The sequence below is a fragment of the Numida meleagris genome, chromosome 5 (genome assembly GCF_002078875.1).
Source record: "Numida meleagris isolate 19003 breed g44 Domestic line chromosome 5, NumMel1.0, whole genome shotgun sequence".
Lineage (NCBI taxonomy): Eukaryota > Metazoa > Chordata > Aves > Galliformes > Numididae > Numida > Numida meleagris.
In genome coordinates, this window is record NC_034413.1 from 36,970,728 (window position 1) to 36,997,528 (window position 26,801).

At 38.8% G+C, this 26,801-nt stretch overlaps 1 protein-coding gene and 1 non-coding gene across 6 annotated transcripts in view; one reads left to right on the forward strand and one right to left on the reverse strand.

The window, feature by feature from the left end:
- The window catches only part of BARD1 (BRCA1 associated RING domain 1), a 43,078-nt gene extending 19,504 nt beyond the window's left edge, over positions 1–23,574 (forward strand). For 3 of the 5 annotated variants that reach the window (XM_021399922.1, XM_021399923.1, XM_021399924.1), the window contains 7 exons: positions 1,860–1,940; positions 2,593–2,765; positions 8,835–8,943; positions 10,462–10,591; positions 11,511–11,603; positions 21,416–21,513; positions 22,215–23,574. In XM_021399922.1, coding sequence (XP_021255597.1) covers positions 1,860–1,940; positions 2,593–2,765; positions 8,835–8,943; positions 10,462–10,591; positions 11,511–11,603; positions 21,416–21,513; positions 22,215–22,544 — 1,014 coding nt within the window. In that variant the 3' untranslated portion in view covers positions 22,545–23,574. Of the gene's footprint in view, positions 1–1,859; positions 1,941–2,592; positions 2,766–8,834; positions 8,944–10,461; positions 10,592–11,510; positions 11,604–18,296; positions 18,543–18,811; positions 19,120–21,415; positions 21,514–22,214 lie in introns of those variants that run through there. The other 2 variants (XR_002439701.1, XR_002439702.1) reach the window with 2 other exon arrangements.
- On the reverse strand, positions 11,872–11,954 carry TRNAL-CAG. Its single transcript has one exon. It is a non-coding gene; the product is annotated as a tRNA-Leu (tRNA).

Consider the following 26,801-nt stretch of genomic DNA (forward strand, 5'->3'; position numbering starts at 1 on the left):
CTGACCCCCAAAAGGCATGCACTCCTATTATATGACATAGCCAGAAATGAAGCACTCAATTCAGCGCTATGTTTCTTCTAATTTCAAGGCTGCAAACAGTTTCTTAACGTATCACTTGCAGTCCTGATTGACAGCACATCTCCAGTTGCTGCACAGCACAAATGATGTGGCAGCTTCCCACCCTTCTGTCAATCTCATCGCAAGGTGCCACTTGCGGGGAGTGGGTTCCGTTTACAGCTGGGGGGAGATGGCAAAACACTTATTTCTCATTTTTGACTCTGATCTGTTTTTTATTCTGTGGATGTTGTACTGTTGTCCACGCCAGCTATGCTTTCTTTGGTAAAACTACAGTAATGCTTTACAAATCAACATTTTCATTACTGTTCTGAACAGCTACGGTACGCTGGTGCCCACACAAATTATTAGCTGTGCTTACTGCTCTAGAGGGGAGTAATATCGAAATGTCAAACCTTTGCTGTATGTGTTTGCAAACTTAACTTTAAATGATAAGCTCAGATCTTGCTTATTATAGATAATTGTATCTTCCCTCTGTAGAGAAAGATCTGACGCTGATCTCACCATCTTAGCTGCTTCTGAATAACTGTTGAGATTTGATGCTTGTCTGTTACCTTGCAACCGTAAAGTATTCTAACAGCAGCATATTCTTAAATTGCTTTGAAATGTAACATGTTACTGGGACATCTAGGCTGTGAATATAATGCATGAAACTTCCCTGCCAGCTAATTGACTGCTGTAGAGCCAGTGATTCTCAGTGTTTCTTTGTGAATTTTGAGTTGTTGCTGGCTGGATTTGTTTGTGCTAAGCGGAGTTTGATGTCTTCATATTTTCTCTAACAAGAGAGTGAAGATTAAAGCAGTTGAAAGTAAATGAGATTAAGTTTATTTCTGTTGTACTGAAGACTTAATTTAATATTTTCTCACATTTTCCTATGGTGTGCTGTGGAATAACAGTTCCTTGACACTGCATGAGGCATGGAACTTCCTGTGTATCATGGAATAAACTTTTTTTCCCATAGCTCATTATATTTATATATTGCAAGTTTGGTTAAGGACAAGGGCAAGATACCAGTTTGCATATTAGTGTTTCAATACCTTGCTCTAGAGCAAGAGTTAGCTGTTGTCTTGAAATGCCTTCACCAACTCTGCCCAGTAGCTTCTTTTGCCATTCTTCTTTCTACTTGACCTCTAATCTGTCTCCATAATAATAATTTTCCCCTATTTCACTTCCTTGCCTGCAGTAAAACCTGAATATAGCGTGTTTTCCAAAAAGCAATTGAAAACTGTTGTGTTAGAATAACTGTCAGTGTTTAAGTAAGATTCAGCGTGGGTGGTAATTTCAGTGTTAAACAGAAATCTTTTCCTTTTGACTTGAGTGAAAACAACCTGCAGGAGCATGTTGGGCATATTAGTCTGCTTTACCTGCACGTGTTTCTAGCCAGTTAGTTACACTCAAAGTAAAAAAAAAAAAAAAAAAAAAAGGTGGAGAATAGATCAGAAGGACATATAACTTCTGAATAAGCATTCCTTATCCTTGAAGTTCATTCTAGTGTACCAGAATCAACTTTCCATTTCAGGATTCTGAGTTAAGACAGTTATGTACCTGATTTTAATGTAAAAATATATGTTTGGGGAAAATGAGCAGCTACTTCTAAATGAACAGCAGTGATAAACAGTGGTCTCCAAACCAGTTAAGTTTTTGTTATCCTAGCAATTTGCAAATGGAAGGCTGATTCCATGTCACTGTCATTGCAGGTAAATGTATAATATTGCATCTCTTAAATTTGCTGTCTTTGTTTATCTTCATTACCCTGTAATGATAATTATTTCTCACCTACATAGGGTGACTTAGCAGCCGTTGAAGAGCTGCTGAAAAATGGGGCGGATCCCAATGTTAAGGACAATGCTGGCTGGACACCACTGGTGAGTTGTAGACTTCTTGCCATTTGTCTCTTTATACACACTTAAGTGACAAAGAATTGTTCAAGGTAGAAAATGATGGCAGTGTAAAAGAATTTATTATTAACAGCTGCAGCCAAATCCAACTTTTCTCTGCTGGGTTAGAACATGCAACAAATCTGTTCAAGATTCTCCAAATGCAGAAAATGTGACTGTGATAACTAGGAAGTGATCAGTTACAGACATCTGTATATTTCATGAGTACTTAATGTCCTTGATGTTTTTCTTACCATTTTTGGAAGTGGATGAAGTGGTTGAATGAAAAAATATCTCACACTTGAAGTACGGAGAATAAATAGAAGGCTTTTTTGGGCAACTTCTTTCTCTCCTAAACAGTACTCTTGACTGAGCCTGTAATCTGTGTGGCTTTGTTCTTTGTGGTCTAATTTGCACACAGATGGCCTTTGTTCACCTCCTCTCTGTGCTTGTTATTAGTGCCAGGTTCCAAGGTTAATTCATGTTTGGAATGTAATGCAGCATCCTTGCATCGTTTTTCCTGACCATCTCTGAGAGGGTTTGAAAATGAACATGTTAACTGATGTGACAGAGGTCCTTCCTCTGAAGCCTGTTTCACTTGAGTTTTCTCTCTTTACTGCTTGCGGACTCGCCACACTAGCACGAGGCATGCAATCATGGGCATCAAGAGGTGGTGGAGCTGTTGCTGCAACACAAAGCGCTGGTGAATTCTGCAGGGTATCAGAACGATTCGCCCCTGCATGATGCTGCCAAGAATGGGCACGTGAGCATTGCTGAGCTGCTGCTTCTGTATGGTGCCTCTCGTGATGCAGTGTGAGTAGATGTAATGCTATTTAAGCTGTAGCACCAGCTACAGTACCCAGAACGTATGATAAGTAAACATGAAGCAAATCTAGTAATAAATGCAATTATTTGTAGTGGTAGTGGAGATGTTAGACATTATATGCTGTGTTATGCTTATATTCCCCCCTTTCGAGGTGTTTTGTTTCCATTTGACTTTGTTCTAAACTTTTATGATTCAGACATCTCCAGAAATAGCTGGAGTACTGGGGACAGTAACAAAATATGCTCGCCCTATTTTAATGCTTTTCTGTTGGTATTTTGCTATAGCTCGGTAAGATAAGGAATGCTTAACTAGATGAGCTTTCAACTGCTACAGCTGGCTTTACTTTCCCTACACTCCTTGCTAGCAGAAAGTGTTTCAGTCCAAACTGCAGACTGTTAGTATACCAGCTGCTAAATGTGGTTTTAGGTGTCTTAGTATTGCCATTGTGCCAGGAGCTGTATATATAAAATTTGCACTCAACACATGTCAATAGAAGGGTCTGTGTGCGTGTAACAAGACAGGATGAAGACTTGCATGACATAAATTTCCTTCTCAGGAGCATAGAGAAACATAAGTAGGTTCTGTTTAATCACTTCAGCTCACAGTATTCACTCTTGAAGATCACAGAATTGAGGTATTCTCAGGAAAAGCACAGGATTTTCAGAAACAGTCATAGTGTTGAAAACACTGGAGTTGGAGAAGGGGGGAAAAAAGCACACAAAATAAACCACCCTAACCGTGAAAAAGGATCAATTGTTCATCTTCACTTTGTTCTTGAACAACAAAGACCCGCACATTACACCTTAAGCTGACAACTTCAGAAACTAATTTTCAGACCACTTGAGTATTGGTCTCTGGTTGTTTGACACTTACCGCTTGCCTGTCTGGTATCTGAAAGTGTAGCACAGACAACAGCTTTGATGCAAGTTTTCAACAGGACTGAGCACTGGAGGACTTGCACGGCAGAGACTCCAAATGCCAGCACTGGGACTTTTCAGGTCTCTTGTTAGCCTTAATCTCTGCCGCATGGCCTTAGACAAACAGACGAAGCTGAACCTATTTCAGCTCATTCTACGTGAGCAAGTATGACCTTCTGTTGAAACAGGAGCTTTTTAATCATGAAAGGAAAGATTTAAATAAATCTCAAACTTGGCCGTAGTTTTCACTGAATATGGCTAAGATTCAGTTGTGTATTAGGGCAGTGGGACATAGCCTAGGTCACAACTCCGCAACTAGCTACTTCTTGCAGTACCTTAAGTATTGAAAATGGCTTCTTACTTCTAGATACACAGCATTCTTGACTTAACCTCCAGCGTGCTCAGAATCTCTAATGTGTGGTGTTTATAAATATGTAAATATATACTTTTTTCTTAAATCTTTTGGGGATCAAACATAGCCCTCCTTGAACTGTTTCATTGCTTTGGCAAAAAAAAACTAGCCCTGTCTGCCCCCTGCCCTGGAAGAAGTGAGGCTTCCAAATTTTCTGTAGACTCTATTCCTGTCTGAAGTGTTACTGCATATATTCCTACCGTAGCGATGAGGGGAAAATGTTTTTTTTCCATTTTACAGAGAGCATAGGAGACAGAAAAAGAAGGGATCTAGAAGTGAGGTGTTCAGACTTGATTAGTAAGACTTTACTGACCTCTTCCAAACGTTGCCAAGAAACAGTATAAACAACAGCAATGTATCTGAGACTTCTGAGAATGTCTCATACTTCCCTCCCTAGCGTATTGCAGTGATTCTTTACTGCCTCACAGAGTGGGGGAATGTTTGAATAGTTCACTGTGGTTACTCAAAGATTTTTCCTTTAGCTAACCTTAGTGAATTGTGAACATGAAACATGTATTCAAATGTTACTTGGGATACGCAGCATGAAAATCCCCAGAAGTGGCTGATGTGGCTGTTCTGACCATAGATGTAACTTGATTATGTCTTAATATCCCTTGTGTGCCGTAGAGTTAATCTATTGGAATTAAAGCAAATATTATGTTGAATAGCCCGCTTAGAGCAGTAGTTTTGAATTTCAGTGTGAATCTTGATTGTGCAAGATAAAATATATATTTTTAAAGATATACAGTATTTAACTGCAGACCTCAAGACAGGTAAGATCTCCTGGGCTGTAGAGGATTATAAGTTATATCTGAGAACAAATACAATCACTTTCTGAAGGACTTCAAGGTATAAGGAAGCAAATATGTATAACATGAAGCAGCTGCATATCTTTCAGACAGAGGGAATACAGGTGAGAGCTACGTCTCTTTCCAGATAGCAGTTCTAGGATTTCAGTATTCCTGTAAAAGAAATTTTTTTGGAAATCTGCGAGACTTAGTAGTTGTGGCAAATCATTTGCCATTTCAAGTTTCCACTGACTGGGAAAGACACGAAGTGCGAATGAAAAATATTATATGGACCAGCAGATCTATTGATTGTCCCACTGGTCTAGTTAATTTTTTAAAGTTAATCTCCTTCACATAGCTAGTTTATATTTTTACAGCTTTTTTTCTCATGCTCACTCTCTTGAATTCTGTCATTTTTCCTTGCTTCACAGCAAGCCAAGTGATTTGAAAAATTAGATCTGTGCGTTTGCAATTTCACAGTACTTCCTAAATGCTTTCACTCAAATGGGCTATCTTGCCAGTTCTTCATGTGCAATAAGTTTAGCACTAGTAAAAATTGTTGTCGCCCTATTTTTTTAGGTGTTAGCAGTCTGAGTAGTTAAGTCTGATTCTGATCAAACCTGGGGGAGTGCTTAGGGATTGGCTATTATCCCCAGTTATGAATGGCATAGAGGTAAAAGCGAGTCTGGGGCTTCTGAGGAACTGGCAGGGATGTCCCTCTATCTGTTCTCCCCTGGTTTCTTGTTCCCTGAAGGTTCCCTGAAACATGTAGGAGGTAGCTGTTACATTTCTTTTTCACTACAGCAATTAGTCTCTTTGTAGTCTTTGTCGCTAAGAATTCAGCAGAGTTCCACCATAAACTGAATCCCGTTTTTAAAGCTTTTCGTAAGAAGCTCTTTGATCGGTCATTCCTTAAGATATCACCTGTCGTCTCATGCAAAGCCATACTCAGAAGATTATATTGAGTTGCTCTTCACTGGGCTCATCTTTGTTCTTAGCACAGACTTCCTGCTCTTTGATTGGAATTTGTTGGAGCCCTAAGAGCCCTCCACTGAATATTCCTTGATGACTGACTAATAGGAGAGTGTTTGCATCAAAGGATACATCTGACTCTTGAATGTTTAAATCAACTTGCAAGAAGCCCTCTTACACTCTAGTAGAAAGAAGTGTGCCTTGTATTCTGGCTTAAGCACCAGAGGCACTTAATACTGTCTGATGGAAACACTTGTCTCTGTCTTCCCTTTGAAGGTGGAACTTGTCAGTTTAGCAGTCGTGTGGGCTGGACCCATAATCAGTAAACACAAACCTATATGGAGAGCACATAAACATTGTTATTGATATTCCTAAAAATGCTGTGTTTGTGTGCCAGAGCAGAGCTAATGTGAATGGCGGTCTTAATTTCATTTCACAAAGTGGATCAAAAGTCATTGTTTTAATCCTCAACAACATGGAGGTTTTCTGTTCTTCCTCTTGGCTGAAGGCAGACAGATTTGAGCACGTTTTTTTGCTAATCCTGCTCATGGGTTTAGAAACAATGTATATTCCTGTCATATTAGGAATAGTTCCTCTAAGTAGCTACACCAAGCATTGTACCAGCTGAACAGAGACCTAGTGTCTTTCTGATTATGATTACTTGTAAGTGCCTAAGTAAAATGAAAAAATCTGGGTTTTGTCCTTATTCTTAGACAAGGAAGTCAAAGTTAAAGAAATACCATACTCAAAATCTGTTTTACGGAGGTATTCCTTAGTTTTTCTTTGTAAAAGAACTTTTTTCACATTTCAGGGACTTTTTCTCCCTTCCATTCGGATCAACAAACTGCTTTGATACAAAACACTTCAAACACTTAAACCCATCACTTGGGCTGGTGTGTATTTTTTTTCTCAATGCTGATTTCTCAGGCTCATCACAGTTCACTTCAACTGTGGCACCGTAGCATCCTATGTCCAGCCATTAATTCTTTGCTCACAGTGACAGGATGGCATTTTGCAGTTCTCTGGTAAGAGATGATTAAAATGTTTCTTCTCCTTCTCTCTCCCATGTTTAAGAACGATCAAGTGAATACAGAGGGAGTAGCTAAAGCCCCTGTTTGAGTAGTTTAATTGGTAAAAGACATTTGTTAAATAAAAACATATAATTGCAGTGGCCTGAAGGTAAATACTTCTCAGGTGGCTGTTTTTTTTTTTTCAGTAGCGAAGGATCTTACTGTACCTTTGGGAGAGAGTATACCCCCAAACCTCTGCAACTAACTTGCGGTGATTTTTCTTTTCCCTTCCCACTTTTTCATAGCAAAGGGTCAGCCAGCCATCCTGTCTAAAGATGACTTTAGTGTATGTGCTACTGTTGTTTCTCTGCATCCATTGTTCAAAGGAACTGTCCTGCAGCAGCTTGAGTGGGATATGACCCTTATGTAAAGAAAAGGCAAAAGCTACCCTGGTGATGCATGACAAAGCAGGAACAGCATGATAGTATTTAATGGGCTACAACTCCCAGGACTGGGCTGAGGTTTAACCAATTACCTTTTAGTCTGCAGAATTTGTGTTAGACTGGCTCTCTGCTCATTAGTAGCACAGGAGAGCTCTGGTTTGGCAATAGTATGAAATTGGGAACTGTAAAATACTAGACTCTCCTATGTGGGGTTTTTGTAGGTTGTAGTGTTCCCAAGAGCTTAAGTCTGCAAGCTGTGCTCAGTCAGGAGCATAAAAAGAATCTGGGGTCAGAATTATCTTTTAACTTTGAGCTGGCCAAAGTCCCCCAGTGTAGTCAGAATAAAGATTTAATGGTATGAGCTTTCATTCAGGCTGGGCTGAGTTACAGCCTCATGTGGAATTCGCTATAAAGCTTCCTAGATTCTTACTCTGCATGGGAATGTGTGGCTAACTAAGAGACAGCACTTGAAAGATGCAGCAGTTGTTTGACCTCTTTAAATATTTCACTGCTTGATGACAAATCTTGCCAGGTTTCAGGCACTGAGTCAGGGCTTTGTTCTCGGTGACAGGCTTCCCCTTCATAATGAGCTCTTACTATGCATTTTAACAGCCAGAATTACATGAGGTGAGGAGAAAAGCATCAACTGGAATAGCCATTATTCCTGCAAAGGGCAGAACAAGCAGAATATCTCCCTAGAGGGCTGGCAGAGGATTGTGTTTGTTGACAGCAATTACACCTGTTCTGCAGTTTCAGGCTTTTCTCTTCTCCCTGCTGTCCTGCAAATGCAAAGTTGTGTGAGGAAGAGACAGAAACCATGGCTGTGCTTCATGTTGTGTTTATAGCAAATCATGTCTGTCAGTAATGTTAAAAGAATAGGGGAGGGGAGGGGTCTTGAAGCATATATCTAATAACTACGAGATGCCACACAGGATGAACGGTTTTCAACACAATTACCAAACCAACAAAAATTTGAATGAATTGGCTGTAATGTGTTCTGTGGCCCAGCACAGAAAAATAAGATGCTTACTCAAATTCTGGATGTGTGAGGGAGCTTCAGCTGACAGAACGAATGCAGATAGCTTTTCCCATAAAAGCCTAACAACATCAAATTCCAGTGTTCAACTCAATAGGTGGAATATTCCAGTGTTCCTTCTGTGGCAAAAGGGTAAGCTAAAAATGCATTTTCTTGATTCTTTGAGGCCAATGAAAAGATGGAAGCTGAAATTTCTGGGTCTTGTGAATGATATTAGTGTATCTCAAAAGAATTTATCATGGACTATGGTGTACTTAACGCTCTGAACATCCCTTATTCCTCAGCTGAATGCAGCAGCTTGTAATTCAGTATCCATCTGTCTTGGATACAATTCTTATTTGAGGCTTTGTGGTTTTTAGCTGAAATTACATATTAGTTAGAAAGTGGTGATGGGGGAGCTACCCAGCTAACATGCCCAGTTAGTTAAGAATCAAGTCACATTTTATTTACTTAAACCCATCTGTGCTTGTTTTGCCAGTAATATATTTGGTCTGCGGCCTGTGGACTATGCAGAGAGTAAAAAGATGAAGTCTGTGCTGATGTTACCAGTCAAGAATGAATCATTATCATTTAGCCAGCCCTCTGAGGTAAGTGTTTGGTTTTTTTTGTAGTTGTGCTTCAGTTTGTTTGTTTTTCAAGAAAAAAAGCATAAGTTCATCCTGTAAGTGCCAAAGACTTGGTCCTAGGTGGATTGCCTAAGCTTCTGCCATTGCAGGGAGATTTAAAATAGCTGGGGGAGCTAATTTCGATAATTTTATTTCTAGACTATGTGCAGGATGCTTAGGAGCTTCGGTGTTCTGTGTTATGGTAGCTTTACCTGTGAAAATGTTTTTTGTTGTGTGGCTTTGTTATGGGAGAATGGACACTTGTTCCTGAAGCATTGTTCCTTTTCTATTACTGGTGTTTTTCTGCATGTTTAAATTTGTTCTACTTGCCAAACTTTGCTCCAGGTGCCTTTCTGCTTATAAGTCTGTTCCAGTGTTTTCCTATTGTCCCTTTACCAACAATGAAGATGTCAGCTCAGTAGCTGAAAACAGCTTTTGGATTATTTGTTTGGTTCTTTTTTCTTTTTTTTTTTCCCGAAGTCTTCTGGATATGTAACCAAAATCAAGTTATCCAGACTCACTATTATGATGTGCTTTGTGCTTCCTAATGAAAGGTGATTAAACTGAACTGGCTGATACAAGTAGTCCTCTGCTACTTCAGGATGTATAGCCTGCTATGATCCCTTCTCAGTGAGACAATAAAACACCTATTGATGAAAAGTAAACTGTTGCATCTAAATCATTAAGAGTGTAGCTGTTGCTCCCTCCTGTAGTAAATGCAAGCCAATACAGCTCTTCTGTAGCAAGCAAAACAGTCAGATTTCGCATTTGCTGGGAATGAGTGCATGCCAGTGGATGGGTGCCAGTTCACATAGATCTCTTGTTCCAAAGCCTGAGGCTTTGGGGTAGCTGGGTCTCAAAGGTGTGTCTGCACTGGGGCATCTGTGTGCTTAGCAACACCAGGAGCTGAAGCATCACAGCCTTCCCAGTGTAAAACTTGGTCAAACAGTGTCTTATGCTTTGCATTAATCTGCATTAAAAAACTTAAGCATTCGTTACTTCCAGGGCAATGTATTAGGAACAACTTAGTAAAAAGGAAATGCCAATTATGTAAGTTGATCAACAGTGTAGTGTACAGTAGTGTAGCTGTTGGTAATGTTTCCCGATGAGCAGAAAATTTTACTACTACATTGAGAAAAACTTTTCTCCTCCAACACTACAGTCAGCAAGGCTACTTACACTATGTTCAATGTGCAAAATGTGTGGACAGCAGTCTGTTTAAGAAAAACAAAACAAAACAAAAAAACAGCTTTTGCATCAGCTTTCTGTTTTTGTAACTTCCATAAACAAAACTAAGTTCTTCTCATATTAAGCTTTTTTTTTTCCTCTGGAGCTGTTTTTTACAAAGAGATTTAATGATAGACCATTTCCACTCAGCTTGCTGTGAATTGTTTTTCACAGCGCTTATTCTTTATTAAATAATGCTGTCAGGGAAGTAAGTTGCATTCCTTGTTTCCAAACACTTGGCTTATGCTGGACTTTGCCTTTGTGCCTTTACAGAGCCCAAGCCAGCCTAGAGATGGACCTCTTGGTATCCTGGGGAGCAGTCTTAGTTCAGAACAACAGAAATTGCTGAACAAGCTAGCAACGGTTCTGAAGGCTCGAAGGTGTACTGAATTTAACAGCACAGGTATGTAGTTTTCTTAACACAATGACAACAGTTCTGCACGTTATCTGTTAAGATACTATCGGGAACAATTGTTTTTATCATTAACTGTAGTTCCTGAAATCCCTGAATTGTAGCAATAGTCAAACGATGGTGTGTAGTGTTGCATGTAAATGCATGTAAGGTCTGCCTTGTTACTGGAGCAGGAGACTTCTGGGAGAGCCACAGTTTGGCAGTGTATGGATTTTAAATAACAAGCAATAAGTGCTCCTCAGAGACCTCTCTACACATCTTTTACAAACATTATCTGCTCACATGAGGCATACTGTAAACTTTTTATCTCCTTAAAGTCTTATGCATATGGTACCTTTAGACACAACTGTGACTAACAGTTGACAACTTTCTTCTTTTGTGCTACCTTCAAATCTTTTTTTTTTTTACAAAGATGATGGGACTGAATTAGGTTTGTTTTCCCCCTCTTCTTTCTGGGGGGCTTGAGCATTGCCTTTATCCCCCCTTTAGTTTTTCTTTGGAGTGCTGCTTCTGCTTGTGAAGGAAATGCTAAGGTAATTTTTTCTGTCTCCTTTCACACCCGAATTACTACTCCAGAATTGTGATTTGAGTTCTGTTACTTTGTGTTAAACAGTGGGGTCACATAGTAAGATTCTTGTCAGAGTTAAAGATAATTCTTCAGTGGCGACTTGGGTTTATGGGATAACATTTTCATCAATCCTTTAACAATTTAGTGTAATCTTAGAACTGTAAAAGTGCTACTTTTTCTCAGCAAGAATGTAGAAACCTATGATGTCTAATAGCACTTAGATATATTCATATCTTCAAAAATCACATACCAAAAAAAGCCTATTTGTTCATAAATTGCAATTGATTCCTTTTCAGACATGGTTCTGAGGTTCTGATTTTCATGTGCTTTTACTTCTCCTAGTAACCCACGTTGTTATTCCTGATGTTCCAATGCCGAGTACCGTCAAATGTATGATGGCTGTTCTGAGTGGATGTTGGGTCCTCAAGTTTGAATGTAAGTATTAAATACATGAAATTCTTTTTTTCTGATTGGAAATGATGGATAGGCTTCCAGAGAAAATTGTTTTTGAACAACTTGTCCAATACCACAGAATTCCACACAGAAACCACAGGATGACACCTAACAGAATCCCAGAATGGTTGAGATTGGAAGAGATTCTCTAGAGGTCATCCTCCAGGCCCTGTGCCTGCCCAGGCAGGTACACTACAACAGCAACTTACCTTGGGCTGTGTCCAGGCACCTTTTGAAAAGAACAGCTTGCTGTCAGAAGTGGGATTCGAACCCACGCCTCCAGAGGAGACTGCGACCTGAACGCAGCGCCTTAGACCGCTCGGCCATCCTGACTGTGTGTGTTAATTACTAGCTTAACATAAAGCGTGGGGTTTTGTTTATTTAATCGCCTAAATGAGGATATTTAATTCAATGCAGTGTCTCCCTCCTTGGTAGTAACTGTGCACTGCATTGTCATACTTGGAAGTAGTAGTAGGGTGTGGATTTGTTCGCCACTACCTTGAGGGTGATTTTGAAGATTCTGGAAGACCTCCTAGAAGAGGAGGAAGAAATCTGTCACATCCCTGAATTTCTTACTGTCTGCTTCCATTCAAGTTGATAATAAATTTTTGCTTGCTTTGGATGTAGGATCAAAGCCTGTAGAAAGGTAAGGCTTTGCCTTTGTACATGTAAGGTGAGATCTATTAAAGTTAGACATTGTAAGCAAAGATATGATGACAACTGGTATTAACCCCCTGCTTGTACTTTCTACGCTTGTTGAGAAAGATACCAGGCTCTGTGCAATCACAGGTAGGAGCTACCAGGTACAGGAGTCTTGTTCTTTCATGTAAGAGGACAGGCAAATGAAATAACCGTAACTCTCAGTACTGTTTCTGTACATATGAGCTGTGCAGACTAGAGTGCTCTTTCACCAAGACAGTAACCTCCAGGAAAAGATTATTTGCATAGTATCACCTTAGTATGCAAGTAGTTGTTTTTATGTCATCTTTCATCATTAGTTTTTATAGAGCAAGTGCTTTGCCATGTAGCTGTTCTGTGAAGATGGACCTTGAGTTCTGATTTTTTTTTAGTTATTTCTAATGCACTTGCTAGTACATCTGCTTTCAGTGGAGTTGTTAAAGCCATCTTCTTCCCTTTGACCTTCGTGGCTAAGTCCTTTTAGCTAATAATCGCACTACAAATGAATTAACTATCCATGGAAAGCTCATAGCCAAATTTCATTCTGGTTTTTCACTGTGTGACTAAACATCAGAGTATAAGGATTCTCTAACGGTCTGAATTTTCCGCATTCGCTAATGCTTATGAAAGTATTGCTTAATGCTTCAAAAAGTGCATAATAGTTTTACAAATAAGACACCACATAATCACTGGGCTTTTTTAGAGTGTTCATCTGGCTTCCTGATGGATTTTTTTTTTTCTCTCCTGTGATTCTTAAAGGGCCTATAAAAGCTGTGTACTCTCAGCAATGTTTTCTATGGTGCTCCCAGGAGTTTCTGTTTGTAACCTTGTAAGCATTTGCAAAAGGAAAACAACGTTGCCTTTTACTGTGTATATGCAGTGGTAAATTTTTTAATATTGATAACGGGAGATTCGCTGTTTCTCCTTAAGGAGGTGGGTTTAATAACCTTCAGGTGCTTTGCTAACAAGCAGAGAGAAGATAGTTTCCTGCTTGGAGGTAGGAATGCAGTGGAAAACTCAGGTCGGAAGTGAACTTTGAGTTAGGTAATTGATGTGTTGGCTGTTGACTGTCTGCAACAGATTGTTGTTTAACAAAGACTGAGAAGTCTTTCTGTGGTGAATCACTTTGATGCAGGTTCTTGGCTTCACTTGGTTCAAGAAGCCTGTGTGCTTTCCATCATATGTGCCTGTACTTTGTTTTATCTTCGTGTTAGTCAGGTGCTTAGAAAACTAATGTTGCTGATAAAGGTATGTAGCTGCCTTCAGCTGGGTAGCAGAGTGATTAAATTAGACCTGAGTTTAAATCTTTGTGGAAGAACTTGATAGAAGTATGACTGGAAAAAAAATAGATTAAGGTGTGGGTTATTCAAGGAATATTTTTTGTTTGCAGTTGAATTTTGTTTTATGTGGTGGTAGAGTACTGATTAGTACAGTCCTGACTGATAATGCTCCCAGCTTAGTAAGCAACATACTACTTAAAAGTGAGTGATTCTCCTCCCTAGTGGGAAGTGTTAGTAATAACTCATGGGGTCTGATGCAGCTAAGTGCCTATAATTAACAGCACCACTCCATCTGTTCCTACCCGTCTGTTATTAGTCTTCTTCAGAGTCATTACAAATTAAAGATTGTTATAACAAATAATGGGACTCCTGCTGATGGAACATTTGTCTAGGAAAAAGAAGTCTTTGCTTTCCTTCTCCATAACTTTCTCTCTTTATTTATCATGGCTTTTTGACTTCTTGTTGGATAACTCTCCTTAAATGTGATGCAAATAAACTTTCAAAAGTATATATGTATACTCTGGCTTATTTCTGTCACAGCCACTGCAAATAAATGGGAGGAGCTGCTTATAGTTCGGTGTTCCAAACTGCTCACTTAAAGGAAATTAATGTTCAAATCTACACTGAATTTGTTTGAAAAACAAAGCCCAGTGTAACACTTAATAAAATGCTGACTGCATAAAACTGAATGCTTGAATTTTTTAACCAAAAGTTAAGCTGCGTTTTACTGTTATTTCTGAAGTTATACTTACAGCCCACACATAACTAATCCACTTAAAAAAATAACTCATGCTTGCAAGAAAAATCATTGAAGAGTATTTCTTATGTGAACTCTTATGTTACAGCAGACTTTCAAACAATTTATCTTAAAAAAAAAAAAAGCAGTCTCCTTTTTTCTCCTTTGTTTCAGTCTTTCTGTATAATTCTATAGTGCTTCTGTTTACGTGTGTCTAGACATGCAGATAAAATATCCACCAGTATCACTTGGAGAAGTAATGTGGAGTCTTCCTGCAGTCTGAGCAAAGTGTATGGCCTCTAAGTCTTAGAGAGACAGGATTTCAAGTATGCGTGTCTTCAGTTCTGGGCTTTTCTTCTGTCTGAAAGTGGAAGTTATAAAAGGATGTCACTGTGGTGGAGTATTAGATCTTCATAGGTGAAAAGTTAAAATAAATAAATAAAATAAAATATTCCACCTTACCAGTTGCATTTTCCATACATAATATTCTGTCAGCAATCTATCCACTTTCAGAGCAGCTTAGAATTCAACTGAGACACTGTTGTCACTGTACTCCTTGCCTTTGGCCATATCTTTCATTTCTTTCATTATTTTATTGCCCTCATTATTTCTGAGACTAATAGGGCACAAAGTAGAGGATCATAATGCTTCTGCAAGTCACCTGAGACAAAGATTCAAGTAATACTGTATTCCCTCTATACTCTTTGTAGATCGCAGAACCATAATTAAAACCAACAGAAATAGTTAATAGCTTTTCAGCTTTTCTTTTGTCTTAAGTACTGATTGTCATCTTTTAAAGCAGGCAATGAGAAACTGGCGTGGTAACAATAGACGTGGAAATATGCTTGTGTCAGTCTTTGGCAAAGTAGCTGGGAGAACTCAAAGTATCCAGTTGCTGATGGCTTCATCTGCTTTGCTTACTTGGAGCGGCATCAATGACTCAGCTCTGATCACTTACAAGAATGCAAAAAATCCTGCCTTTCTTGTAAGGACTGGGAACAACTGGGAGTTGGCAGGAAGAGCCAGAGGACTGCATGACTGGCATTTCAAGCAAAATTTTCTTGGAGCAGCCTTGTTTAGGCTACTAGACAAGGGAAGTGCCAAATTAGTTTGATCTGGCTCTTCTCAGGATGAGCTATCTTTTTTCATGCTGAGCTATCTGTTTTCTTTAAGTATTTTTAGATAAAGATGTTTATCTAAAGCAAAACACTTCCTCCTTAAAGCAGCTTAAAATTGTTGAGAACTAGAATTTCACACTTATTCTGCAGTTGGAGACTTATTTCAGCTGTAAAGGACTCGCAGTTCTGTGGGAGGTGGTAGAAATATCCAGTGTGCACATGCATGTTCTTGTGTTGGGTGTGCAGCAGAGAGAAATGTTTCACATCACCCACCAGGGTCTAAACTTCTGCGCTCCTACAGTGGCTGGCACCTTCTGGTGAGGAGTAGGGAAGCAGTTTTGTGTCAAAATCAGCACAGATTTATTGTGCAGCTTCTGAGAATCCCAGAGGAGAAGATGAGAATGACATTTAACCTAACCTCTTCACCTCAGGTATGGCTACCTCCAGTTTCTTTGTTCACTGTAGAAAACAGCTGTGGCAAATGGTGATTTCTTAGAACCACTCCATTTTTTCAGCAAAGTGATTTTTGTATTAAATGATCCTAGCTTCTGGCAATCAGTATTTAAGGGCTTCCTAAGCATCTGCTCCATTGTGTTTAATAAATACCACCTGGATTAACTTATTAACGCTCCTTCTTAAGGGAGATTAATTTTAGTCTGCAGCATCTGGTAGCATTTCTGTCTTTTGGAAAAATGGACTGTGTTTCACCAAATGGGGCCTCTTCCTCACTTTGTGAAGAAGTGGAATTCTACAGTTATTTATAAATATCCATAAGACAATGTGAAAATTCTTTTCTGTGCTGTGGCAGAGATCAGTAATGTTCTCAAGGAAGCAAATTGAAGCTAGCTCTATGAAATTCCTCTAACACTTTGTCTCAGTCCAATTTTCCTCCTTTTCTAGGAAAATAATCTCATCAAGCTTTGCTCAATCTGCATACAATCTTAAAACTCGGAGCAGAAGCAGAGTGAGCTGAGGAATTTGCAATCTCTACTGGATCTTGTCTGTGTAGTATTTCATCCTCTTTGTTGCTGTTGCATCTTTCTAAATTACTTTTAGCTCTTCCAAGAGAATTTTGTGACTAACCTCTGCTCTTTGCTGTATTAATGCAAATCCAACAAAACCTCCACTAAGCTAATTGAGTTACTGAGAGCTACCCCTGGGTATCTGGGTGATTACAACATGTTCTTGGCATCCAGTTCTTCTACTTCACCCTGTTTAAACTGTTTTTGCTGATGCAGTTAGTTTATTATAAACTAATAAGACTTACATTAATAAGGATTATAGGGCTCTGATCTTAAATTTTGCAAGTAATGATTTCTTTATTTCCAGTGCTAGTAGCTGCAGTTGTATCAAAGGTCAATTAATGGTATCGTTAGTGGGCTCCCTTTTAACCTACTTGCTTCTTAAATACTGGGAGGTGAGAAGGTGGGGGCAGATGTTCAGTGAGTTAATAAGGATCAGTTTAAGTAGTGAAGCTTTGCTGATCTTGCTAATGAGGAGTGTGTGGAAGAGCAATATTCTTCCTGCCAGATGTGGTGACATCAACCTAAAATGCAGTGGTATTAAGCCAAAACCTTTCTGCAATATTTTCTAGGGACCTTTAATGCAGGCTCTATTTACACTAGAATTTTGTGCATCTGATATTATTTACATCTAAACATTGCAAGTATGGTACTAGCTATTTAAGAGGCTCTTAAGCTTCAAATATTCTGTATTTCTAGTGAAGAACCTTGCCTGACCCTTCTGCCTGTGTGATCTTGCCCCAGCATCATCTCTTGTCAGGCAGGCAGCAAGCCTTATTAAAGGGTGCTTGCACACTTGCACTGAGCGTTGCAAAACAGCTCTGGTCCATGTTTAAATGGAAAAAAGCCACTTGTATTTGTAACTGATATCTGATTCAACTACTGTGATTAAACTAGTGGGCCATTAAAGTGTAGTTGCAGTAATCATCCTCTTCACTTTAGGGGGAAAAAAATGGCAATAGTATCAAGGAGTAAACCGAGATTTGCTGAGATCGTGGCTAAAAAGTGATCTCACTCTGTTTTGTAATTAGCCAGATTCTTTCCAGCCATGAGTTTGGGAAGGAAAATAATCCAACTCTGATCACTATCCCTTCCAAAAATTGTGGGCATCCTCTCAACATTAAGTTTACTTCCCCCTCTGTTTATGGTAAGCTTTAAGGGTGTTCTTCCCTTAGATGGGAATTCCTGTGCTGACTGACTTTTTACATAAGTAAATAAGATATCCATGTCAGTTTTAGACAAGAGGAGGCGTAGTATTGATGGTGTACTATATGAATTTTAATTTAATAGCCAATGGTTTTCATTTCATTCATTTGTCCAGTGTGTGCATCTTGGCATCAAGTTTTTGCTGATGGCTCTTTAGTACAGTGCTGAACAAGTGATTGCAACCTAAGATGTTCAGGAAATCAATTTAATGTGGCTACTGTTTGAAGTCAAGGGGCATTGTGCTTCTGACTTAAATAGGAGTACAATGAGATCACAGAGCATCTGGAAACATCCCTATAAAAGTAGTAGAGTGCTATGCCTTTGAGTACAGTGTGGTGTTTTATTTCCTTTTATATGTCTTTTCCATCAAACTGAGTGTCATCCTGATTAAGAAGATATTAAAAGAGAACTGTCATGTTATCCAGCCACTCATAGACATTAGCAGCTTTAAAGTTAATAAGATCTACTCAGGAGAAACAGCCGGGCTTTGAGTCAACTCAGCGCTCAGAGGTTGTCACAGAAAATAATGTCCCTGGCTGTATTAAAAAAAATTAAAAAAATAAACTAAAAAAAAAAAACCACTGAAAGGCCTAGAGTGTACACTAACCATCTGTTTGTATTCATATTCTTAACAGTGAAATTGAGATTTTCCAGCACAAGGTTGTCCTAGAGTGATAGAGCTTGCACATGCCTGCTGCTTCCAGCTGACACCATACCGTAACCAAAGCTGATTATTCTGTCCTGAACCTCACTTAGAGTATGGTAGCTACTTGGAGTCACTGAATCTGAAAAGGGTAATCCAAAAGTAGTGATGTAGAAGCAAGTGACTTGGCACTAAGTTTGGTGTGGAGAAGGTAAAAAGCAAGTCGGAAAGGAGTTAAGTAAGTACCTTAGACAAGCATATCTAATGAATTGGATAGAAACACAACTGTCTTTTTATCTTAAATATGAGAACAGAGGGATATTTCAGTTTTTTCATTGCATTATGATGTGTGAATTGTTTAACACTTGAATACAAAATCTTGCACTAGCATGCAGGAGTTGCTTAAGAGAAATGACCAACTTGGAAAGAAATCAATCTGAACGAAGTCTGCAGTTAAAGGGCATGCTGGTCTCTACCACTTAGATATCTTTACTTCCTACTTGTTAGGACAACTTCCCCCATGGGCGGGGTGATTGTCATGATGCATGTTGAAACCTGAAGCGTCACATCTTCTCTGCTTGAGGACTCAAAAAACTCTTCGCTACCTGCACACAGGCAAAGTGTTACATAGCTGCTTGAAATGTCCCAGAGCTCTGTGGATCCAAAAAAAAGAAAGCATTTGTTCTATCTATCAAATGTGACAAGACCCATGAATCAGAGTGAGTTCTACTTTTACATCATGCATGAAAAATTTATTCTTGACTTGAAAATACAGTGCTTTTTCATCACCAGGAAACATGCAGGGTATTGCCCTACAAAGGAGTGTGTAAGCATAACATTGTTGCCTCTTAACATACTAATGCTTCTAAAAAAAAAAAAAAAAGTAAAACACCTGGACACAGCTTAGGTTCAGGGCTTTGTACTTCATCTCGAATACAAAACTTCTTTGCCACAAATCTATTAAGAGGCAGGTTTCTCCTTGTTCTAGCCTGTTAAGCAAAGTTAAAGTTAATGAGGAAACTGATAGTGGTGCAAAAGAATGGTCTGTTTGCATACTTCCAGTTTTACAAGGAAACAAATATTTTTGGTTCTTATGGGTACAGTGAAAAAGGACACATCTGGGGGAGTCTTGGAGGATTTTTACTAAATGTGACAAAGAACTTTGCCTACAGGTAAGCTAGAGAAACTGGCAGTGTAGAATGGGCAGATGTATGTATGCAAAAGTCTATTTTACATTTTCTGTTAAAATAAATATTCTGTGATTTTTTTTCTTTCAGAGAAGTAACCATACAAGAAGGCATTGTAGCCTTCTGTGTTTATTCAACCTTTTATTACTTTGATGTAAAATTTGCACCATTTACTGATGCTGACACTAGATGGTCAATTTGTGATGTATTCTTACATATAAACCTCATCTCTGTAGTGGAAAATCCTTGAAATTGAGTTTTTGGTGGTAAATTGAAATAACTCATGCTCTTAATGAATGGACAGTTCTGCTTTTAAGACTAGCTGAGAAGAATTTTCCTTTACTGTGAGTGATACCCATTATCATCCATGTTTACTTGAAAGAATGGCCTTATAAGTTTGAAATAAATTGATAGAGGAAATCTAGTTACATAGTGATGATTAAGTAAAGTATTGAAATAGCCTTCAGATTTATTTTTTGAGTTAGGAGCACTTTGAAAATAGCTTATCTCTATACATTGCTGTTACGAATAATAAATGCAGAAGTTACTTTCAAGAAAATACACGACTAGCTTGCCCTTCTGGTATTGTATGAGTTCATGTTAATGTTTCTTGATGAAATTACGGAGTGCAAATGATCAACCTAATACCTGTACATGGGGGGGATATATCTATTGTCATAGTATACAGCCAGTTGAGTTTTTCTGTATAGGTTTATCTTTTTTTATCTAAGTAAATTGTGAGACTTTCATACCTAAAACTTGAATTCCTTTTGCATCTTGCCAGTTTGTGTAAAACAGCAGCCAATCTGGTTAACTTTCAAGATCACTTTAGACTGGGATTATATATTGCTACTTATTCCTGTGGGAATCAAGCATCTTCATCAGTGATGCTTTTCTTCATAGTCCTGAGCTTTCTTCCTTTTTAAGATCAACACCCCTGCTTTATTTCTGGTTTTGTTCAGGTGGTTGTGCCTCTTTATATATTGTGGTTCCCAAATTTGCATAGGAAAAATATGTTGCCTAAATAAAAACACTCTGGGAGGAATGAGAACTGCTCTGAAAGTTGAACCTTGACAACTCTGTAATCCTCATGGAACAGTTTGCAAAGTTTTTCTCAGGTGATTTTTATTAATGAGTGCATTGTACGTGCAGGCAAAATGTTCCATCCTTGAATGGATGACCCCAGCAATTCCTCTTTCCAAAGTCAGGTCAGAGGTACATTTCACAAATGTTAGTGATACATCAGCATCAGTGCATTTTGGATTGGAAAAAAAAAAAAACTAGCCTTAAAACAAGGTAAAACCACATTGACTCTAAAAGACAATCTCATTATGCAGCAGTGGTAACAAAAACAAATGCTACTGTTGAAACCTCAGCGTAAACCTCCAGTTTCTGCTGATCTTGGAGGCCTTGAAATCCCATCTGATTTATCTAAGACCATAACTATTCAGAAACAGCTTTGTACTTGTTGTGTAATTGCTCTTTATCAGGCAATTGCTTCCATTTCTTAACTGCAGAGTTGATTCTCCTCGCTGGCTTTGTTTCCAAATGTTCAGCAATTTGACATTTGACATTAAATGGTTGACCTTTAGTAGCAGTTAAGAGCAAACGCTAATAATTCCGTGTGTTTGCAACACTGATCTTAGTGTGATATTGCTTCTCTCCATCTAACCTGCATCTTTACAACCGCTGCTGTAATTTTTTTTCTGGATTAAAATAAAATCACTAAAGCACACGAGATTTGATTCTATGTGGATGCAATGTTTTGCATTATGGATAATCCTTTTATCATAGTGCAGCTCTTTAGTCCCTGAAATGAAATGCAAGCCTGTTTAAAAAAAAAAAAAAGGGGGGGGGGGGAATTTCTTGTCAAAATTAATGACAAGAGTCAAAACTAATGCTTTCCTTATTGTGGTTTCTGTAGGGGTACAAGCCTGTCTACGAAGCACAGTTCGAGAACAAGAAGAAAAGTATGAAATCCAGGGTGGCCCACAAAGAGGCCGGCTCAACAGAGAACAGCTGGTGGGTTTTATTGCTTGAGACAGATTGTCTTAATGACCTTTGGCTTGTGCATTTTTGCCCTTAGCCACTTGTCCAGGTGCAATAGATGTAAAATTTTAATGTGGCCTTGTACAGAAATTTGATTATGTGCAAGGTGATGGAAAGAACAGCGAACATCCATAAAGGAGTCATTTTTCTCCATTAGTGGTTATGTTGCCATAACCTTGTCAGAAGGAAAGCTCTGTTACATCTATGGAAGAAGCTGCATGGGACAGCAAGTGATGCTGCTTTGGCCCTCTCTGATCAGCTTTAGAAATGTAGTTGAAATAATCTGAAAGTTGAAAGGAAAAAATGTTTTGAGTTGCATCTTGTTTCCATATCAGAACACTTTGCATTTAGCTGGATTAATTTCTAGTTACTTTTCCTACTTACACAGGAAGAGTTGATTAAATCTCTTGTAACAGTAGCTGTGAGTAATTCTAGATGATAGCTGAAAACCTTGTTGTGCTGGAAAATGATTAAACACAAGCAAGAATTTACCAGGAAAGCAAACTTTGCTCAGTTGTATGCTTATACTGAGGACCTTACGTGTTAAGTGACTGTTCTGACTTCTCATGTTGATTATTTTCAATTGTACTTTTTGCAGGCATTGTTCACTTTCACTGTTTTCCTCAGTTTGGGAAGTCCTGTATTTATGCTTTTTTTTATGTTCCTTCCCTTAGCTGCCTAAGCTGTTTGATGGATGCTACTTCTATTTTTTGGGATCTTTCAGTAGTCACCAGAAGAGTGATCTTGTGGAGTTGGTCAAAGCAGCAGGAGGACAAATCCTGGTTAGGCAGCCGAAACCAGACAGCGATGTGACACAGATGATCAACACAGTGGCATACCATGCAGACTCTACTTCTGACCAGAGATTTTGCACTCAGTATGTCATCTATGATGCATCTTCTAAATTCAAACCGGAGAAAATTCGTCAAGGCAAAGTCTGGTTTGCTCCCTCCAGCTGGATTGTAGACTGCATAATGTCATTTCAGCTGCTGCCTATAAAGTGAACATCCCTGTCTCATGAGTAAGACCTTTTAAAAAGTGGTGAATGAGCAGCTGGAAAACACTGGTCTGAAGCTATGATTCATGTTTTGCACTTGGTAACTCATTTACATCGTTAAAGCTCCTCTGTATTCCAAGATCACTGGAATACATGGCCTTACAATGGAAGAGGGAGGAAAAGATGCTGCATTGGAAAGTTGTGCCTTCAATTATTTAGTAAGCTTTATTTTTGCATTTAACTTCACTGTAATAATCACTGACACTTTATAACATTTTGCAAAATGAAACCTTTTGAATTTTGACTTAAATTAAGCTGTAGTTGCTGATAGAGCATGACCCTGTTTCTTTTGCCTTTAGTGTGCATTGACAAGGATCTACTGTGTGTGTCAAGACTTCCCAGCCAGGCCAGAATGTGTATTTAAAAAAAAAAAAACACAACTCACGTGCCTGTATGGATACCAATTAGATGATGTGATGCTCCTTGTAGCTTCTTAAAACTGAATGTTATAGGAAATTCTTGGCATAGGGTAAGCCTTATAGAAATTGAAGCAGAACTCATTTGAAAGCAAAGTTTGGAAAGTGCATCTGTGAAAATCTTGTTCTAAAATCTCTATTTTTATCAAGAGTCGTGCTTTATTCACTTCCATTTATCTTCTCACTTGTATGTGTGTAACTTGAATTCGATGCTATTTTCTGAGGTTTTTAAGTGTCAAACCTTTATTAAATTATGATTAAAAATATGTACTTAGAGATCGATCGCTATCATGGTTACATGAAAAAAAAATGCAAAAGATTTATGCCTTGCACCATTGTATTATAATGTACTTGGCTGCATTGGAGCGGTACTTGATTCTTCCTTCTGTAATCTTATGACCTGTAAGCATTACATGGCATGTATTGCTTTTGTGAATTCGTAACTTAAAGATGTTGTCTTTGCCATGATGTGCAATGAAAATGATGGTTGTGGGAGGGAAAAAAATGAAGTTGTTTGTGCTTGGTGTTTGTATTGCTTGCAATAAAACTTAGTGTCAGTCACCTTGGAGTGTCTCATTCTGTGAGCTTAGCTGTGGAATAAGTGCATAGTTCCTATGTATCTCAACAGGTAAATGGAAACGTAAGTACTTTTCTGTGAACTTAATAAGCTGTAAAGATAGTTTCCTATCTGCAAGCTCTGCAGTATGAGTTGTTTTGTGTAATCACTGCCACTGGAGATCCCGTGCCAATTTTAAATATCCTCTCTAGAGCTGCTGGAAATACACACTTCATGGATAATAGGTGTAGTTTTCAGTAGCATCTACTAGAATTCAGCAGCTGGAGTGTCTTGATCTATCACTTACGCTAGACTGAATCATTGCTCTTCACTAAATGCAGTTCTCAAGTACTTGCAGGTCTGTGTGAGCAAGCAGAAATGTAAAGCTCATTAATAAATGGAATAACTCATAGGATGAATGTGTTTTGGGTTTTTGTGCAGATAAACACTGGAAGCAAATAAGGTACTGAGTCAATACTGTGTAGACGTGGTCATTTATTTTAACAATTGTAGCACATTTTAACTTGATGTTTCATAGCACATCAATATACCTAATGGGGTATTCTTTGCAAAACTAGCAGTGAGTCTCTGCAAAATACTGAAGCGTGGAGCTTTTTTGCTATCTGTGAGGAAGGGATTTGGCACATCAGGAAACTTCCTATGCTATTATGTTATGTAGAGGCAGCAGATTTACAGAGCCATTGTTGTTCCCTGGCAGCTGAAAAGAAGCTGTGCTAGAAATTTGCCTTTTTCTTAATAGCCACATTCAACTTGTTGCAAACTTGCTCATCTTTGATTTGATTCCTTTTAATCAAGTAATGTTAACAAGAATAGTTATTATCAAATCATGTTAAGAATCCTTTTTACTGAGCAGCAAGTTTTGCCTTCCTAATAGAAGTACACTCGACGTTAACTCTGGCCTATTTGTCTGTCCTTCAGGGAGTGGGAATTTAGTCCTGATCAACTTATGGGCACTCTTGCAGCACTGGCAGAAGAAGATTTTGATGCCAGAATTGAAGCAGGTGTTGAACACTGCTGAAGCAATTGGTAAGCGTGAAAACCAAAACCTAAAGTTCAGTGATGCAGGCTGCTTAATTCATTGCTGCTAATCATAAGCAGAGGTATAGCACTTGATTAAAACACATCTGAAAAAAGTCTTGTAGTAAGGATAAATCAAGCTCCTCGAGCCAATGACTGGATTTTGGCTCACGAAAGCAAGATTATAAAACTATGAGTCATGGAGCAAAGGGTGTGCAGGGATCATTTTTCACTGCCTTCAAGTGAGGGTGCATTAAGGAGGCTCAAAACAAAAGGTATTTCATACAGTGTCGGTAGGGCAGAGGCATGGATGCTCTGATATTTTGGCATGGCATGAAGTAGAGAGTAAATGAGTTCACCAACGAACACATTAAAGATTACTAACAAATTTGGTTATTGCATCCATTTAGTGTTCTGAGAAAATGCATGTGCTTAATGTGTGATTATTGGGTCAGTTGAAGAGGTAAAAATCCAAGACTTGCACTCTGGATTATAGATGTTATAAATAAATTGTATGTTTCTACCTCAAAAAAAATGCTGTGAATCTCAGGCTAATGATTTTCAGGCCCCTGCTCTTGAAATTTATCTATGTATTTTGTTACAAATTACTTCATCTGGGACACCTGATAATGCCTTCAGTAGCAATGTTTGCAGTTCTGTGGCACCAGGCTATTGTTGATAATAAAAGGTAATGTTTAATCAATATTGCACAACCTTACTTGCATGGCTGTGTTCTAAGGAAGAATATGAGGTCAGGCCAGTATGTTTTTTTCATTATTATTGTTATTTTTTTTTAAGGAGCGTTCTGTGTATTGAATGAAACATTCTTGGCAATGTGGAGATGCTTCCTTGCATTGCTGTCTTGGGTGGTAGATCACAGAGCATATGATCATAAACAGCTCATTCTAATGCACGTTTTTACCTCTGATTACTTGTTTTCTTAAGTCTAAAATATCTTCCCCATCACTTAATTCTACCTTTTTGAGGGAAAGAGATAAGTTTTCTTAAAAATAAGTGTGTGGTTGGTGTAGGGGAATGCTTCTGTCACAGCCTGAACTGATAATGGAGCACCTGATGAAGGGCTGTGGCTGGCCCAGGGAGCGCAGGCGAAGTGCACCTGTGCTCCTCAGCTGACCATCAGATCATACTGGTTAGTAAATGAGCAGTAGTCTCTTAAGGAACAAAGGAAGATCCAGGTGTCTTTAATAGCAGTACAGCATGTTCTGCCTTTTCAGACTTGTTTGACTTAGATTAACAGTAGTTTGACTCGGGTTAAATTGCTCTTAAAAGCAGAGGAACATTTTGTATGTAATCAAAAGGAGAGGAAGCCTCGCAGCACTGTGTGGAGCCATGGCAAGCTGTGGTGCTGGTATCTGCACTGCATGTCAGCATGGGTTGGAGAAGCAGAGATTTCTTCCTGATGAGCACAGCAGCCCTTTGAGTTGCAGTAGCTGTGTGAGCTCAGCTTTTTTTGCTGCATAAAAGGTCTAGAAGAACATTTAAAAAAAAAAAACCACAAGTTGGGGGCCTTTTAATTGAATTAAATATTAATATGGATAATGCGATCAATACCGTATTGATTGCGTTAGCCACAATAATGTTTAATTCAATAAGCCCACGGTGCTGGACCTTTCTCTCTCCCCCTATTTATTTTGTGCTGTGCAACAGTGCAGTGCCCATATCCCATGTGCAAACAACGTAAGAATTGCCTGTCAGCTCTGTGTGCTCTCTGCATGCCTGGCCCTGCTGCAGAGCTCCAGTCCTGCTCCTCGCAGCTGTGTCAAAGTGGGAGGACTTCCTCCCCTGATGTGCTTCTGAAGAGGTGCCAGCTTCTGGTTTTAAATTCAGCCAACCTTGAAGGGTTTTATTTGTGGTTGTAGCAGGAGATTTTTATTAAATTAAGCTTCATGGGTTTGTTTCACTGAAAAATTGGAGGCAGATGCTCTCCCCACTTACAGTATGAGTTTTGTGGTCTCTGCTGTTTTACTTGCTGTGTACCCATTGTATGAGTTGGTGAAAACATCCTGGAATAATTGTCTTGGTTTGTGTTTTTTTTTTTCCCAGTGATCTTCGTATGAGCTCTTTCAAGAGTTTGCGTGGGCTATCAGTTTGTGTTTCAGAAAAGCTGCTTAACGAAATGGCCCTTGGCTCAATAATGGAAGACGGAGAAGCCACTCACTGAGTTAGCAGCTCA